The 18,327-nt window shown below is 44.4% G+C and overlaps 1 protein-coding gene across 3 annotated transcripts in view; it reads right to left on the bottom strand.

Annotated features, from left to right (window-relative positions):
- Window positions 1–18,327, bottom strand: part of CARD14 (caspase recruitment domain family member 14) — a 104,578-nt gene that overhangs the window by 4,849 nt on the left and 81,402 nt on the right. For all 3 annotated transcript variants that reach the window (XM_088475174.1, XM_088475189.1, XM_088475182.1), the window contains 5 exons: window positions 8,240–8,366; window positions 7,850–8,087; window positions 7,482–7,545; window positions 4,606–4,696; window positions 1,310–1,483 (listed from right to left, as the gene is read on the bottom strand). In XM_088475174.1, the coding sequence (XP_088331300.1) occupies window positions 1,310–1,483; window positions 4,606–4,696; window positions 7,482–7,545; window positions 7,850–8,087; window positions 8,240–8,366 (694 nt within the window). The remainder of the gene's footprint in view (window positions 1–1,309; window positions 1,484–4,605; window positions 4,697–7,481; window positions 7,546–7,849; window positions 8,088–8,239; window positions 8,367–18,327) is intronic.

Raw genomic sequence — 18,327 nt, 5'->3', positions numbered from 1 at the left:
CTAGAAGTGATACATTTATAAGGGTAGATGTACTAAGCCTTGAAGAGAGATAAAGTGGAGGGAGATAAAGTACCAACCAATCAGCTCCTAACTGTCATTTTTCAAACACCGGGTTCTATGTACAAAGGGGTCTATTTACTAAGCCTTGAATGGCGATAAAGTGAATGGAGATAAGGTACCAGCCAATCAGCTCCTAACTGCCATGTCACAGGCTGTGTCTGAAAAATGGCAGTGAAGAGCTGATTGGCTGGTACCTTATCTCCAATCACTTTATCGCCATCCAAGGCTTAGTAAATAGACCCCTAAAGGTGCATACACACTAGACGATATGCTCCCTGAGCGATATCGTCTAGTGTGTCCCCGGCAGGCTGTGCTCAATGTCGTTCATGACATTGAGCACAGCCGCTGAACGATATCATTAGCGATATCGTTCAGCGCCGGGCTCTCTCACCCATTCCCTGACATGCAGCAACCTGACGAGGTCGTCAGGTTGGCCTGCATGTCAGCCCGATGAACGAGGATGACGAACGACCCGCGGGAACGCACGTCGTCGTCATCGTTCATCTTTTTTGTGTTAAAAATGGACGATAAAGTGGACGACTGAACGATAACGATATCGTTATCGTTCAGTCGTCCACTTTAATCACCCAGTGTGTACGCACCATAAGTCTTAGAGAGATAAAGTGGACATAGATAAAGTACCAACCATTGAGCTCCTAACTCACTTAACAGGCTGTGTTTGAAAATTGACAGTTAAGCTGCATACACACGGTACGATCTGCATAACCAACGATATTGCTGAACAATTTCCCTTGAACTTTCTGTAGTGCAGGACAACGATATTGGGTGTACACACAAATATCTATGATAGATATCTTTCAGTGAAGTCATCCTGCCACATCTCTGAACATGCAAATCTTGATGAAATTGTGCAAGTTGGCCTGCATGTACGGACGACCATAGATATCGTTATCGTCCATGCCGGAACGCGCATCGTTGGTCGTTCGCTGCATAAAAATGAACGATATGAACGATTTATCGTTGAACGATATCGTTAATATCATTCATAGTTATTGTACTGTGTGTATGCACCTTTAAAAGCTGATTGGTTGGTACTTTATCTCTCTCCAAGGCTTTGTACATCTCCCCCCAAGGTGAGAACACAGCAAAATCTGCATACAACAATGCAGTGATTGTGTATAATGATAATGTTTACAGCTGCCAGGGTATAGAAACACCATTGAAGCACAGGGAAAGAAGTTAAGAGTTAGCATGCAGGACAAACATATTGAAGATATGATGACAATACCTGTATCACACTTCACGAAGTCTTTGTTTGTACATAGCTTCTCACTCAGTATTCGTCCTAGCAGTGATGGGACCAGCAGGACTGGGCGTGGGACTGTAATCTTGTAGTGGGTAACCACTGTGTAAGGCATCAGTGTCAGGCAGCTTCTCCCCAATGAAGAGCTGGCAGTAGGTTCTGAACACAAGGATAATAGAAAAACAGAATAATAATTCAAATACCTTCAACAGAGAAAAAAAAGTTGTTTATGCAAATAAAATACTAATTGCCCAGTGACTGTCTTACTGTTTGTAACTAAAACAAGTTCCTTATTGTTGTAATTGATAACACTTTTTTTTTCTCTAAGATTTACATTGAGAGATAAACTCCAAGCCCGGCAGTACTGATTCACATAGGTTCTATTTCATGGGATCGTACTGCTGCACTAAAACCAATTTTGTATAATATTTAACATTTCTAGGTTTACTCCCACATCAGTCTAATGGACCGTATACACAGTCACATCAGACAACGATCAGATGTCGTTGTCTGATTGACCAGCATGTGCTGAATGACAATTATCAAACATTCAGCACATGCACCAACCCCCAACTACTATAACAACTCTCAATCAACGATCGAGGGTCCCTACAGTAACCAAGCTAACCTGGTCTTTGGCCTGCATGCACGGGCGATAGCTGATATCGATATCGACCACTGCGCCCGTGCATCGATTGATCGTTTGGTCGTTTGAGGGGGCAAAAAAGGTCGATTTCAACGATCAAACGATAAACGATATTGTTATCATTTAAATTGACCAAGAAATCTGACCGTGTGTATGCACCATAAGAATATATGCTTGTAAAATAGTTCTGAGTTTAGTTCTGTTGGCTGGTGGATAACCCTGCATAGACAAAGGGTGAGATCACATCAAAATCCAACTTTTAGTTTTGCTTTGGGACCACTCGCCTCATTACTTTCCAATTGAGCAATTGTCTCCTAAAGTGTTGCTTGATGTAGCCTCATTCGTGGCTTAAATTATTAATCATGAGAGAGAGAGAGAGAGACATCTGAACTGTAATACTTTTGCATTTTTGATGATGTTTATATTCAAGGGCTGAAGTCCCCTTCAAAATGTGTTTTACTGTAAATAGGTGAAATGGATAGGGCTGGTGAATGCAACGGTGGGACATACACATTTTGTATATTTGAGAAGGAAAAACTTGTTGACGTATAAATGGATATGGAATAAATGTATATACCCATTGCATAGAGGTTTTGAAACTCTCTCTAATTAAGTTCTCTCCATTCAGCTAATTAGGGCGTGTGGTGTAGTATAAAGCCTATAAATTTTGTATCTAGATATACATGCATATTTGACTTAATACATTCTTTTTTAAGAGACTGGGCGGGAAGCATGACACATCGCATATGGGATGTGAGGTATCCCACCACTCTATGCATGCATGCCGGCGTTAATTACGCATGAAGGAGACTGCAAAGGACAGCTCTCTCGGTAAGAGAATGAGGGACTTCCGGGTCTATGACCCAGAAGTCCCTCTGGTGTCATTCTGTGCATGCGCAGAATGACACATGCATCACAGGGGGTGCTGGGAGGGATCCAATTGGTTCCCTCTCACATCACTCTCCGAATAGAAGCCCATAGGCTTCTGAAGATGGCGTTACAAAACCGTATCCATTGGTGTATATTTTCAGACAACCAGCAATCACTGCGAAGAGACATTATAACACAGCTCAAACCTGCATCAATGTCTACCTATTATGCAGCCTAGGCAAGACCTGGATCCAGAAAAATGACTACAGTAACACTGATGTGGTGAGGTGAGCAGCACAAAAAGAACAAAACTGGCTGTGCACAGAGATGGGTCTCAGTAGTGATGGGTAATCATTTTTCTCATCACAAGCTGAAAACAAAATGGCGGATTTGCAACACTGTTTCAAAAGTGGAAAACTTTAATTGCGACCCTATTTATTTGTTCATTTTTCCATTGAGCTAATGTGAAATTATTTTAAGAATAACTATTGAACCATTTAATATCTTTTCTTTAAATCTTCAGAAGCACACCGGGGACCTCAGGTGCAAATTTCTTGAAGATTTTGTAGCATCGGCGCAAGCTGGGGTTGGGGCAGAATTAAACAAAAGTTGTCCTTTATTACTGCTGCATACCCAAACTGCGTGCATGGATAAATAATCCAGTTACTTGTCTTTTTCTATGTGGCTACACTGGCTCTATGCAAACGTTTGGTTTCTTAATAGTCATTGTAGCCCTTTTCCTGGAGCAAGACATCCGTCTGCTCAACAGACCTGTATTTGTGTGTGCACAACTCTGTGTGGCCACAATGGAGTCAACATGCCCCTGCTAAGCTTTGCCTATGCATGAACACTACTACCTAATTATTACTTCATTCATAAAGTACTATTTTCTGTTTACGCCTTGTACTCACTGCTGTGAATTGTATTTATGCCTTCTTATGTGCACCTCTTTTCTGGCTCTGCATACACAGGTTTAGTCTCCCATATCCAAATATTCAGAAATACGGAATATTTTTAGCATGACTGATAGTGAAAATTTAGATTTTTGATGGTTCACAGTACACAAACTTTATTAAGCCACAAAAGTATTGAAAATATTGTATAAAATGACCCGCAGGCTGTGTGTATAAGGTGTATATAAAACATAAATGCATTCTGGCCCTGATTCAGAGCCGGGCGCTCTGACCAGAGCGCTCGCTCTGAATCAGGGCCGTCTTATTTAAATTTGGAGCGGCCTTTTGGATGATGGTCGCGATGGTCAAGACCATCGCGACCATCGGGCTTGCGACGAGACCCTGCAGTAGGGTCTCGCTGCCACAAGCCCTGGAGTGATTTTGGCTCTATCAGAGCCAAAATCACTCCCACTGACATCACTACTGATGTCAGTGGGGCCGGCCTCAGACGGTAGGCGTTCCCATGGGAATGCCTCCATCTGGCAGCCACGCCCCCAGCACGCCCACCAAAGGGGGCGTGCTGTCACTCACCATCGACAGCACGCCCCCTTTGGTGCGGGTCTCGCGCATGCGCACGACGGAGCTCCCTCCATCGTGCGCATGCACATTTGGGTACCATCGACCCGCTTGCGAGCGTCCTACGCTCGCGAGCGGGTCTGAATGAGACCCACTGTGTTTAGATTTGGGCCCTATTCCTAAGACATTTCAATATGGTATACAAATATTCCAAAATACAGAATATTCCGATATCCAAAATACCCCTGGTCCCAAGCATTTTGGATATGGGAGACTCAACCTGTAATAATAATTACCTTCACACCGACAGATGCCACATTCCAGGGACGTCCAGAGCAAGTGAGAGCTACAGCGATCAGTGCTGACTATCCGGACTTGCTTTCTAGGCTGTAGAGAAAGTAAAGCATATGTAAGGCTGTAACAGCAATTATATTATAAATGGTCTAGAAGTGATTTCCCAAGGTCAGAGCCTGGAGATGGTTGTCTCCCCCACTTCCGAACCCCATAGGGGCTGCATCCCATGCAATGGTGGTAGTTCAGCCACCGAAGAACACAACTTTATGATGAGTTGGTGGCTAACTAAAGCCACGTACACACTGGGCGATGTGTGTATTGAGTGATGTCGGACGTGGTAGGCCCTGGCGGGGGTGCCGGCCTCGGTAAGTGCATACACACTTGCTGATGCTGGCAACAATGAATGACAGTGGGGGGTGGGGAGCGGGGCAATGCTGTTTTGGGCAGCATGGCATCACTAACGAAATCCCCAGATTGAGCTGCTTGTACAGGCGACTGGGGATATCGTTAACGACCAGTGTTCATCGCATAGTGCATACACACTGGACGATTTGAACAATATAGCAATCAAAGATGTCGTTATTGTTCATATCGTTCAAAAATATCATCCAGTGTGTTACGGGGCTTAAGAGCGCTGATCTAAAAATAAACAGCTCATATTCCAGTTATTCATAAATGGTTATTACTAAGAAGTTACGTATCAGGAGCCTTTTGCCTTCATGTTGTAGCTGTCACTGTTATGCTTCAGTAAATGGCTTAATAACACTAGTATTTAGAATTTCATTATTAGATAATAGATGCAAGTGCAGTACAGCAGTTCATAGTGAAGATATAGAACAGAAGTATAAATAAATGACAAAGTAAAAGTTTTGTACAGAAGTTAAACTGAAATGGTCTTGAAAATAAAAATTAACTATATTGTATGTGATATGTTATATAATAAACGACAAAGAAATAATTGTATGTGTGTGTGGGGTACGGGAATATACTGTACTGTAGATTGTAAGCTGCACTGGGATAGGGACTGATGTGGATGGCCTAATGTTCTCTATAAAGCGCTGCAGAATACGTATGCTATGTAAATAACTGGTAATACTGTAAATAATGTATTTACCCCGACCGGATGTTCAAGTGGCATATCAGGGTCATTGATATTGCTTCTGCAACTGAGGTTACCTTTAGTAAAGGTGCAGGTATGTTGGCATAGAAACAATCACTATTCCCTTAGGTGTCCTTGCTGGTGCCATTGGGCTGGTAACTAATGGCATTGAAAGTATTGCATTAGAGATTTCATTGTATATTATCATTTGCCATGGTAAGTATGTCGGTGAGTGTCCCCCATGTAAGAGGAGATGATGGAGAGGCGCTACAGGGATTCCTAAATGTTTATGTCATCATCATCTATATAATAAGCGAGAAAGAGTGTGTCTGTCTATCTGTCTGGCTTTTGTCCTTTATGCCCGGCCAGAGTTTTGGACCTAGCACCACCAAATTTGGCAAGGTGGTATAGATTGACCAGGATTAGGTTTTTGCCTAGGTTTGAACTTCGTCAGGGCCACACACTAACACAATCGCTAAAATTGGGGACAGTCTGCCAAAAACCTGTGAGAATGCAACAAAAGTATTCTTTTAACCTCTAAGCAACTCGATGACTCATGCAAGTTCATATTAAATCCAGAGCCTCTGTGTTTGCCTGCAAGGGTGTAACCAGGGGCCTAGAGAGGCACCCAGGGCCCGGGAAAGGAGGCCTGGCCTAATTGTAGAAGACGTGGCCACACACCCTTAGAAAATAACTGTCTGCAGTGCTGCTAAGCGATGCTACGCACTGGGGAGTGGGGTGCTGTGAGCCCCTAAACCTAGCGCAAATCCAAGTGGGCGCGATCAGTGTAATCGCTCCCTCAAACAACAGGCAGTACCCACTCCCACCCCCTCTCAGCACCAATGGATGTAACTAGAACTTTGTGGGCCACATAGCAAGATCTTAAAAGGGCCCCCCCAGAGGTAAACAAAAACCCACATACATTTTCCCCTACACAGAGCGCTTTTATGTTATGCCACACAGACCCTCTTCAGATTATGCCACACAGTAGTACACCTTATACACATTATGCCACGTAGTAGAAGTGCCCTTTATACATTATACCACATAGTAATGCCCTTTACAGATTATGCCACATAGTACAAGTATCCCATATAACACATTATTTCACACAATAGTAGTGCCCCTTACACATTATGCCTCCCCCCAACTACTCACCTCTCCATGTCCCTCCAGCAGCCTCTCACCTCCCCCTGCATGCCATCAGCAGCTAGCAGGTGTGGATTTAACTACCATGGATGCAAGGGGTGCGGTTACTATGGTGCCTGAGCTGCCTCTGTGACCCGCCGCTCCCCTTGCACCCAGTCACGCACACAAGGTAGGTTGCTCCAGTCAGGGCCATTGAGGGGGGCCCAGGTTTTAGCAATGTTGATTTGGTTCCAGCCTGCCAACTAATTACAGCTGGCGTACCGGCAGCCAGTGGCAGACATGGACAGACAACACTGGCGCAATTTGAATCTGACGCCAGTCGCGAGCCAATTAAGATTGCGGTCTGTCAGCTAATCAGGAGCCACCACTGCTGATTTGTTGCCAGTCCGTGAGCTCTGAATGCCTCGAGACCAGTGGCGCTGTCTCTCCATGACTGCCTGCCAGTACGCCAGCTGACAGGCCGGAACCAAATCAACATTGCTGACACCCGGGCCCCCCTCAATGGCCCTGACTGGACCTCCTTCTGGGACTGGGTGCAGGAGGAGTGGCGAGCCACAGAGGCAGCTCGGGCACCATAGCAGCTACACTGGTGAAATAAATGCCACTATACACCATGTCCATAATACTCACCTGGCGAGGAATTACATTTTGCCACGTCATGCGCTGTATTGATGTTATTAAATGATGTTGCGCCCTGTGAGAAAATAAAACAATTTAGCGGTTACACAATTCATATTGAATCACAATGGGCAATTCTAGACAAAATGAGAGAATTGGTATTAGTGGCTAGCCTTAAATACTCAATATAATTATTTTTATTCTTCAGTCAGATAAATAGTTACTTGACATAACTCTGTGTATTTCGATGAGCTCTTTTTTTTTTTGTTTGCACATAGATTTTATAGCTGTCATGTAAAAAGAGAACGATTATGACACAACAAATCTCTAAAGGTAGCAGCCACAACTCAGACATTAATGATGAAGTTCCAGCTACTTACTGCTGATAGTTTGGAATGATCCCCGATTCTCCATCCTTCATAGTGTAAGCATTGACTCTGTGAGCAAACCATTGGCAGCGATTTTTGAACATAGTATGTGTGACATGTAAGATCTCACCACATGACACCTGCAGGCCTTCCTCAACACGTGCTGGCATTGACTGGTTTACACGAACATAAAAAGAGTCTCCAGACGTGACCATGCCACTCTCAATACTTTTCCACAGCTTTCGATACTCTGCAATGAGATTAACTGATTGTTTTATCTTCAGTGTTACCAGATATAAAGGCTAGCAGAGTGTCTAGTGCAACATTTATCAGCGTGTAAAGGCCATTACTAGATATTTTCTGCACAATTTAAATCAAGCTTAGGGATTTTATCCTCCTTACCCTCCATGTTGCATCGGACAGCAAGGCAGCAGAATCCCTTAACTCTATTGAGGGTGCAGTGAGCATCCTCAAAGGTCATTCCTTCTAGCCCCACCTTATAAGCTGGATTCATAACATCAAAATCTACCTGCAGAGACACAATGTGGAAGATAGAGTATAAAATTGCAGGTGTTGCAGCGTATCAGGGCCTGTTCAGAGAGGTAATAAAATATAATAAAAACATTGGCCAACTTCAATACCAGCATAGCCTACATTGTTGAATCAGGCCCATACAGTATGTGTAGAGTCCACACTAATATACATGCAACATATTTTTAAAAAGCAATATAATGCAATTATAAGAAAATACTGATGTAATTAAAAAAACAACAATATAAAAATCCATTACCATCATCATCATTACAAATGATACAATTACAAGTAGCATATATAAAAAGTACAACTTAAACATAGAAGCATGACATCACACAAATACAGATTAAAGATAACATGAGCAGTATTGAAGAGGAAGAGTATCCTTCTCATTAAAGTTTACAGACCATTGTCTCAAATTAGGTAATTATAGGTTTGTTAACATTATATTATAATGAAAGAGTGAATATTACAGTCCAGGTTAGATGCCTAAAGTTAGGTAAACCTAAAATAGAGACATAAAATAGCTGCTCCAACATGACAAGACCCACAGGGGGCACAATCTAGTTTGACAAATTACGCAATTTTCTGCCTTGCTAGTAAAAGGTGTTGAATGTCATAAGAAAAGATCACAGCTCACTGAAATCACTTCAGCATTTTCTCAGCTTGGCTCCTTGCCTGCCTTGAGCGAAAAAAGAAGGACCTCTAGGCTTTGGTACAGAGGAAGGGAAAAAAAAGTTTGTGAAGCAATAATCTTTTCTAATGCCGGGCCAAGTAGAACTTCAACCCCAAAAGGAAGTGATTCCAAAACCTTCTTGGATTCTGTGTCTGCAGTACTGTAAGGGTACAACAGGCTGCAATGGCCTCAAATGAAAATATGGCTGACACCAGACCTGAGCCAATAGCTGCTTCACCTAGTTTTCAAGCTGATTCTCTAACACGTTTTTGAGCAACTCAGTATGTGGACTACAGGATCTGAAGCCTTCGTCTAAGTAGTGGAACCATCTCTCCATAGCTTTCTTAACCCAGGCTGAGACCAGAATCAGCAATAGCAAGGCACCTGCATCTATATAAATATATTTCATGGTCGCCTCCACCTTTCTATCCATGCTATTTCTAAGAGCAGCTGAAATGGAAAGGGCAAAGCCAATGTATTAGATAGCTGGCTGTAGAAGCATCCACTGGAAGGCAAAACACATCGACCTCTCCGCCACTGGAAGCAGGTAAAAAGACACACGTTTCCTGGACTTTTCTACTGGGATGCACCCACATCTCCCTCCTCTAATTGAGGAGAAGGTGTAAAAGAAACCACCTAATTATTTTTTCTCTTTAGAAATGAGCTATCAGGACTCTGAGCTTCTTCATTATCCTTGATATCAAGGACCCTTTTAATAGCATGAACCATAATTTCTACACCAATGGTACTGCTTGGGTCTTCCTCTGCCACAGAGGAGTCTTCTGTACTCCTGCATAGACTGGGAGGAGACCACAGATACGGAATCGTCACCATACTGCAAAATCACTGGAAGTTGTCGCTTCTGAGCCCTCGATGTACAAGCAGCGTCTAACTTCCTCTGAAGAAATGAAGACAACTGCACTAGCACCTGTACTAATGGAGATAATCCCTGAAACCAAGGAGGCTCAGCAGAAACAGATGGAGGGGGCACTTGCGCTTGTGGAACTACTTCAGAATTTCTGGAGGACCCTGCAGCAGGGGGTATCCTCTTCTGCTCTCTGTTTACTACTGTCTATATAAAGTTCAAACATTGCCTGAGTTTATGTATTTACCCAACCTGGCTAAACCGTGAACATTGATGCAGAAGTAGGAGAACTGGGACGCTCTGTTTCTGCCTCACACTCTTCACAAAGAGCCCTGTTGTCCCTTTTGATAGATGGGATTTCGGTCTGACACTTTTCACAGTTGAAATTTTGTCACAGCAGCCCATTTTTTAGGGTGTCATCTGTATGTCTTCCCTTTTCTTAATATTTTATAACAAAGCAAAAAACAAGTAGGGAAGAAAAGGAAAAACATAACAATTGCAGTTCAAAATTGATTCACGAGACTGCACAGATTAATTTGATGCATTTTCGGTAAAATAAGACACAATAGACTCACGCCACATGGGATATAGATGTATGAGGACACACCTGTGCATAACCAGGGAGCATCTCTCCTAGGGTTATATCTGGTTGTAATTATCCAAAAACAGACCTGAGCTAGCCACCCCTAAGTGGGAAAAGCAGTACAGGTTGAGTCTCACATCCAAATATCCGAAATACGGAATTTTTTCGGCATGACCGAGATAATGAAACCATTGCTCTTTGATGGTTCAATATGCACAAACTTTGTCTAAGGCACAAATTATTAAAAATATTGTATCATTTCTGTACACAAACTTTGCTTGAGCCACAAAATTATTGAAAATATTGTATAAAATTACCTGCAGGCTGTATGTATAAGGTGTATATAACACATAAATGCATTTTGTGGTTAGATTTGGGTCCCATTCCCAAGATATTTCATTATGGTATGCAAATATTCCAAATTACGGAATATTCTGTTATGCAAAATACCCCTGGTCCCAAGCATTTTGGATATGGTAGACTCAACCAGTATTGTAGGAAGGGTTCCAACATTTCCCACTGGCCTCCTTCAATCATTGATTAGAGATCCCTTCCAGTGTGCAGTGACAATGGTGCCAGCAGGTGGCAGTGACTACCAATCATGCCAGCTGCTCTATAACAGCTTGAGAGTTAGAACTTTGTTTGGTTTATTATTTTGTTTAAAAATAGATGTTGCTGGACACTCCAAACGTCACAGTTATTTCCTATATGTTTCATCAAGGTGAAATAATGGAGACTATGCAGCCAGAAACTGATATTTCATAACCTACGTTCATCATATCAGTATACATTTCCTCTGTGCTGCACTAGTTTCTGTATAGCATAACACTTGCGTGTCTTTATCTGATCATTTATAACTAGGGGTGTGCACCGGCCACTTTTCGTGTTTTGTGTTTTGGTTTTGGATCTGGATCTTTCTTCGTGTTTTGGATCTGGATTGGTTTTGCCAAAACCACCCTTCCGTGTTTTGGGTTCTGGGTTTTGTGTTTTGGATCTGTATTTTTTTTTAAAAAAGCATAAAAACAGCTAAAATCACAGAATTTGTTGGTTTCTCTGCTCCTATGCTATTAACCTCAATAACCTTAATTTCCACTAATTTCCAGTCTATTCTGAACACCTCACACCTCACAATAGTGTTTTTATGTCCAAAAGGTTGCACCGAGGTAGCTGGATGACTATGCTAAGCGACACGAGTGGGCGGCACAAACACGTGACCCATCTAGGAGTGACACTGCAGTGGCAGACAGGATGGCAGTTAGAAAAACTAGGCCCCAAACTGTACATAATGCAAAGAAAAAAAAGAAGTGCAAGATGGAATTGTCCTTGGGCCCTCCCACCCACCCTTATGTTGTATAAACAGGACATGCACACTTTAACAAATCAATCATTTCAGCGCCAGGGTCTGCCACACAACTGTGGCTGAAATGATTGGTTCGTTTGGGCCCCCACAAAACAAGCTGGCAATTAATGTGTCCCTGCACAAACTGGCTCTACGGAGGCAAGATGTCATCCTCATCCTCCTCATCCACCGATTCCTCACCCTCTTCAGTGTGTACATCCTCATCCTCACAAAGTATTAACTCGTCCCCACTTGAATCCACCACCACAGGTCCCTCTGTACCTTCTGGAGGCTGGTCTCCCTGGAAGAGCTGATAATTAATTTTGATGAACATCATCTTCTCCACATTCTGTGGAAGCAACCTCCTACGCCTTTCGCTGACAAGGTTCCCGGCTGCACTAAACACTCTTTCGGAGTACACACTGGAGGGGGGGCAACTCAGGTAAAATAGAGCCAGCTTGTACAGGGGCCTCCAAATTGCCTCTTTCCTGCCAGTACAGGTATGGACTGTCTGACATGCCTACTTGGATGCTGTCACCGATGTAATCCTCCACCATTCTGTCAATGGTGACAGTATCATATGCAGTGACAGTAGACAGGTCAGAAATTGTTGCCAGGTCCTTCAGTCCGGACCAGATGTCCAAACTTGGTCCTGCCTGCCCTGCATCACCGCCAGCGGGTTGCTTAGGATACCTAAGTTTTTTCCTGGCAGCCCCAGTTGCGGGAGAAAATGAAGAAGGAGCCGTTGACATGTCACGTTCCGCTTCAGCTGACAGTGTGTTCACCAGCAGGTCTTTGCACCTCTGCAGGCTTGTGTCGGCCGGAAAGAGAGACACCACATAGGCTTTAAACCTAGGATCAAGCACGGTGGCCAAAATGTAGTGGTCTGATTTCAACAGATTGACCACCCTGGAATCCTGGCAAAGCGAATGAAGGGCTTCATCCACAAGTCCCACATGCCGAGCGGAATCGCTCCGTCTTAGCTCCTCCTTCACTTTCTCCAGCTGCTTCTGCAAAAGCCTGATGAGGGGAATGACCTGACTCAAGCTGGCTGTGTCTGAACTGACTTCACGTGTGGCAAGTTCGAAGGGCTGGAGAACCTTGCACAACACGGAAATCATTCTCCACTGCGCTTGAGTCAGGTGCATACCCCCTCCTTTGCCTATGTCATAGGTGGATGTATAGGCTTGTATGGCCTTTTGCTGCTCCTCCATCCTCTGAAGCATATAGAGGGTTGAGTTCCACCGCGTCACAACCTCTTGCTTCAGGTGATGGCGGGGCAGGTTCAAGAGTGTTTGCTGGCGCTCCAGTCTTCGGCACGCAGTCGCTGAATGGCGAAAGTGGCCAGAAATTTTTCGGGCCACCCAAAGCGTCTCCTGCACGCCCCTGTCGCTTTTCAGAAAATTCTGCACCACCAAGTTTATTGTGTGAGCAAAACATGGGACGTGCTGGAATTTGCCCAGATGTAATGCCCGCACAATATTGGTGGCGTTGTCAGATATCACAAATCCCCAGGAGAGTCTAAGTGGGGTAAGCCACTGGGCGATGATTTCCCTCAGTTTCTCTAAGAGGTTGTCGGCGGTGTGCCTCTTACTGAAACCGGTGATACACAGCGTAGCCTGCCTTGTAACGAGCTGGCATTTCTGAGATGCTGCTACTGGTGACGCTGCTGCTGTTGCTGCGTAAGGTGATACATCTACCCAGTGGGCTGTCACAGTCATATAGTCCTTAGTCTGCCCTGTTCCACTTGTCCACATGTCCGTGGTTAAGTGGACATTGTGTACAACGGCATTTTTCAGGACACTGAGGACACTTTTTCTGACGTTTCTGTACAGTCTCGGTATCGCCTGCCTAGTGAAGTGGAATCTAGACGGGATTTGGAACCGGGGACACACTACCTCCATCAATTGTCTAAATCCCACTGCACTAATGGCGGATACCGGACGCACGTCTAACACCAACATAGCAGTCAAGGCCTCAGTTATACGTTTTGATTCAGGATGACTGCTGTCGTACTTCATCCTCCTCGCTAAGGACTGTTGGAGGGTCAATTGTTTAGTAAAAGTAGTGGTGTTCCTACTTCCTCTCTGGGATGATGAACGACTCCCAGCAGCAGCAACAACAGCAGCGGCAGCAGTAGGCGTAGCAATGCAGGATCCTCCAGAGGAATCCCCGATAGGAGAGTCAGTCATGCCAGTGACATGGCCTGCAGGACTACTTCCGATCCTGACTAAGGAGGAAATTGACGAGGAGGGAGTTGACGGTGTGGTTTGCAGGCGCTTGGATACAACAGGACAACGGGATTTAGGTGTCCCTGGACTGCTTACGGTCTTAGCCAAAGTTTCTGAACTTGACAGTAACTTTTTATGAATGCGCTGCAGGTGCCGTATAAGGGAGGATGTTCCTAGGTGGTTGACGTCCCTACCCCTACTTATTTCACCTTTACATATGGTACATATGGCAAGACAGTTGTTGTCCGGATTTGGATAGAAATATTGCCAGACCAAAGAGGTGGAATGTTTGGTCTTCTGCCCAGGCATGACCGTGATGGGCTTTTTCATCCCACGGACAACAACTGTCTCCCCCGGAGCCTGATTTAAACATACCACATCACCATCAGAATCCTCCTCGCCAACTTCCTCCTCAGCGCCAGCTACACCAGTATCCTCATCCTGTTGTACTTCAACAGTGACATCTTCAATTTGCATATCAGCAAGTGGACTGTGGGTGCTCCTTTCAGCACTTGCAGGGGGCGTGCAAATGGTGGAAAGAGCCACCTCTTCCCGTCCAGTGCTGGGAAGGTCAGGCATCGCAACCACCACCACACTTGGACTCTCCTTGGGGATTTGTGATATCTTCTTAGAAAGCACAGTTCTTCGCTGTGCTTTTGCCAGCTTAACTCTTTTGATTTTTTTAGTGGGAGGAGGGCTTCCATCGTCATGTGAAGCTGAACCACTAGTCATGAACATACTAGGGATCGACCTTAGCCGTTCCTTGCCACTCCGTGTCGTAAATGGCATATTGGCAAGTTTACGTTTCTCTTCAGCTGATTTAAATGTCTTTTTCAAGGTCATTTTCCTGAACTTTGCCATTTGGGATTGTATGTGCCCTCTACTATGACATTGGGCATCGGCCTTGGCAGACGACGTTGATGGCATGTTATCGTCTATGTCATAACTAGTGGCAGCAGCTTCAGCACTAGGAGGAAGTGGTTCTTGATCTTTCTCTATTTTATTTTTATCGGAGAAAGTTTGGTCCTCCATTTATGTTATATCGATTTGATATATACGTGCGGCTAAACACAGAAAATAATTTTTTTTTTGGTTTGGACTGGAGTGTACTTTGGGGGCTACAGCACCCTTAATGGTCAAGCCAGCCGGCCCTTTACTTATGACACAGGCGCACGCTTGGCACTACTTTGTTGATGCACGTGCGGCTACTGCGCACACAATTCACAAACACAGAAAATATTTTTTTTTTCGGTTTGGACTGGAGTGTACTTTGGGGGTTACAGCACCCTTTAACGGTCAAGCCAGCCGGCCCTTTACTTATGACACAGGCGCACGCTTGGCACTACTTTGTTGATGCACGTGCGGCTACTGCGCACACAATTCACAAACACAGAAAATATTTTTTTTTTTCGGTTTGGACTGGAGTGTACTTTGGGGGTTACAGCACCCTTTAACGGTCAAGCCAGCCGGCCCTTTACTTATGACACAGGCGCACGCTTGGCACTACTTTGTTGATGCACGTGCGGCTACTGCGCACACAATTCACAAACACAGAAAATAATTTTTTTTTGGTTTGGACTGGAGTGTACTTTCGGGGGTTACAGCACCCTTTAACGGTCAAGCCAGCCGGCCCTTTACTTATGACACAGGCGCACGCTTGGCACTACTTTGTTGATGCACGTGCGGCTACTGCGCACACAATTCACAAACACAGAAAATATATTTTTTTAGCACTTGGGGGGAGCACCCCTGATGGACAGAGCACCCCCTGGACAACACTACAGCACTCCTTTAGGACTGGGACACTGCACAGGACTTTGGAGTGGACACAGCCCCTATGGAGAACTGACTGCACAACACAGTCCAGCCAGCCCCTATGGACTTTGAAGTAGTGGACACAGCCCCTATTAACAACAGCAGCACAGCACAACACAGCCAGCCCCTATGGACTTTGAAGTAGTGGACAACAGCAGCACTACACTACACTACACTACACATCCCTAACTCCCACCCTCCCTCTTCACTGTCCACAGCCGAGTGAGAAAATGGCGCCGACGCGGGTACCTTATATAGGATCCAAAACCCGCGAGACTCGGAAGGCGGGATGATGACGTTTTGCCTCGATTTCAGATCCGAGTCAGGCGGGAAAAGTCGAGCCTGACTCGGATCGGACTCGGATCGGGGGGGCTCGGGGGGGTTCGGATTTCAGAAATCCGAACCCGCTCACCCCTATTTATAACTAACACAGGTCACTAATATGACTCTGCAAAATCCACTCCCTAACTTGTGATAGGCTGCCAGTGTACAACCTCAAGTGAACATATAAAAGGGAAACCACTAACAACCTCATGGTTTAATTGTGCTCTGGCTTATTAATCTATTCCTCATCAGTATTATTATTATTATACTTGGATACATGTTCAGCTACAGAGCTCATCTAACTATCCTGCCAAGACCGGTATATCTGGATTTTCACAGCTACTACACTTTCCTTCTAACCGAGTACTCCATAACGCCACCTTTGTAGGAGTCCCTCAGGTTTATTTACTAATATACCAAAAGGCTGATACAGATGTGTCCATATACAGCTCGCCTCCTTGCACGTTAAACAGCCCTTTTAGTCGTGCCGTGGCACAACTTGGTAGAGTTGTGCAACTTTTTCCCTTAAAATGTGTCTTATTCGGAAAGTGACGCAAATAAGATGCACAAGCAATTTATGCTGAGTGAAATGATATGCGGTATGCCTATATTCTGTGTGTGACTGCGGGTGTATCTATGTGAAATGCTATGTTACAGTGTCACAGTCGCTGTAGATACAACCAGAGTAGCGTGCATGTCATAGCGCCCCGCCCCTGTACTGAACTGTGCCAGCGGGGTATGGCCAGCCTGCGGGGGATACTGAAGTGAAGAGAAAAACAGCAAACAGTGGCAGTATTATGCTGGGCATTGAGGTCACATTGGGGGAATAAAATGCTTCGGTGATCTGACATTAAGGGTAGCTCCTTTGGCACTGCTTTATTTATGTATAGCACCTAGGATCTGACCTATCTCCTTTGAATCATTATTACTCAATAGAGGAGATTGTATTATATATTCTGATCATTTAATTTAAATTGACAGAGCACATGTGGTAGAGTGAAATTACACAGGGTGCAGAGCTTATTACTGCAATTACTGCCCCAAGCAGCTATCACTGGAGTGGGAACACCTATGGGAAGCTCCATTCTCAGCTATGCTCCTACATCGCATATATACATTGCACCTATATTAATGTGAGTACTACTAACCATGTAATCTTCTATCTACCACCATTATTAGTATTTCAGGTCTCCTAATATTTTTTAAAAGACCTTTCAAATAACACTGTGTGGTCATGCCTAATAACACTGTGTGGTCATGCCTAATAACACTGTGTGGTCATGCCTAATAACACTGTGTGGTCATGCCTAATAACACTGTGTGGTCATGCCTAATAACACTGTGTGGTCATGCTTGGGAATACCACCATTACTTTATATAGCCAAACTCATACCTTATAATTGAAGTTTAGGATTTTACCTCAGATGTGTACTCATATTAAGACCATTTAAGCACAATGAATGAATGAATGAATTCATCAATTAATTAATTAATGAATGAATGAGGAGAGAATGAGGGAGGGGATCAAAGAGGAGAGGGGAGAGGAAAGTGCTGATAAGAGAGGGGAGGTGTCAGAGGCCAATATGAAAGGAAAGGGGAAGGGCAAAGCCAATCAGAGAGGGCCAGTGACAGAAGCCAATAAAAAAAAGGAGAGGAGAGGGGTGGTCACAGAAGCCATTAAGAAAAGGAGAGGGGTGTTGACAGAAGCCAATAAGAAAAGGAGAGGGGTGTTGACAGAAGCCAATAAGAAAAGGAGAGGGGAGGTGACAGAAGCCAATAAGAAAGGAGTGGACAGGGGTAAAGAGACGATCCCATGGTAGTGAGGGGAGGGAATTAATGAGGGGAGAAGTGAATGTAATCAATCTTGCAGGAAAAGAGAGGTGACAGAAGATGATCACAGAGGAGGGAGGGCCGGAGGGGAGATAATCTCGGCTGGTTGACGGAGCATGAAATATAGAAATGGATCTCAGATCTGTAACTTATTTAGGATATAGAGCAAACAAACCGAGATCAAACTAACTGGCAGCTGTCATACTGCGCAGCGCCCCAGTAATTCCGGAACCCTGGATGGCACCCTCTGTTCATTTTGGCGCCCGGAGCTCATTCTCCACTGGAACCACCCT

The sequence above is a fragment of the Taudactylus pleione genome, unplaced genomic scaffold (genome assembly GCF_031769625.1).
Source record: "Taudactylus pleione unplaced genomic scaffold, aTauple2 ptg000016l, whole genome shotgun sequence".
Classification (NCBI taxonomy): Eukaryota; Metazoa; Chordata; class Amphibia; order Anura; family Myobatrachidae; genus Taudactylus; species Taudactylus pleione.
Note: the sequence above shows the minus strand (reverse complement) of the source record. Positions and strands in the feature narration are given on the sequence as shown.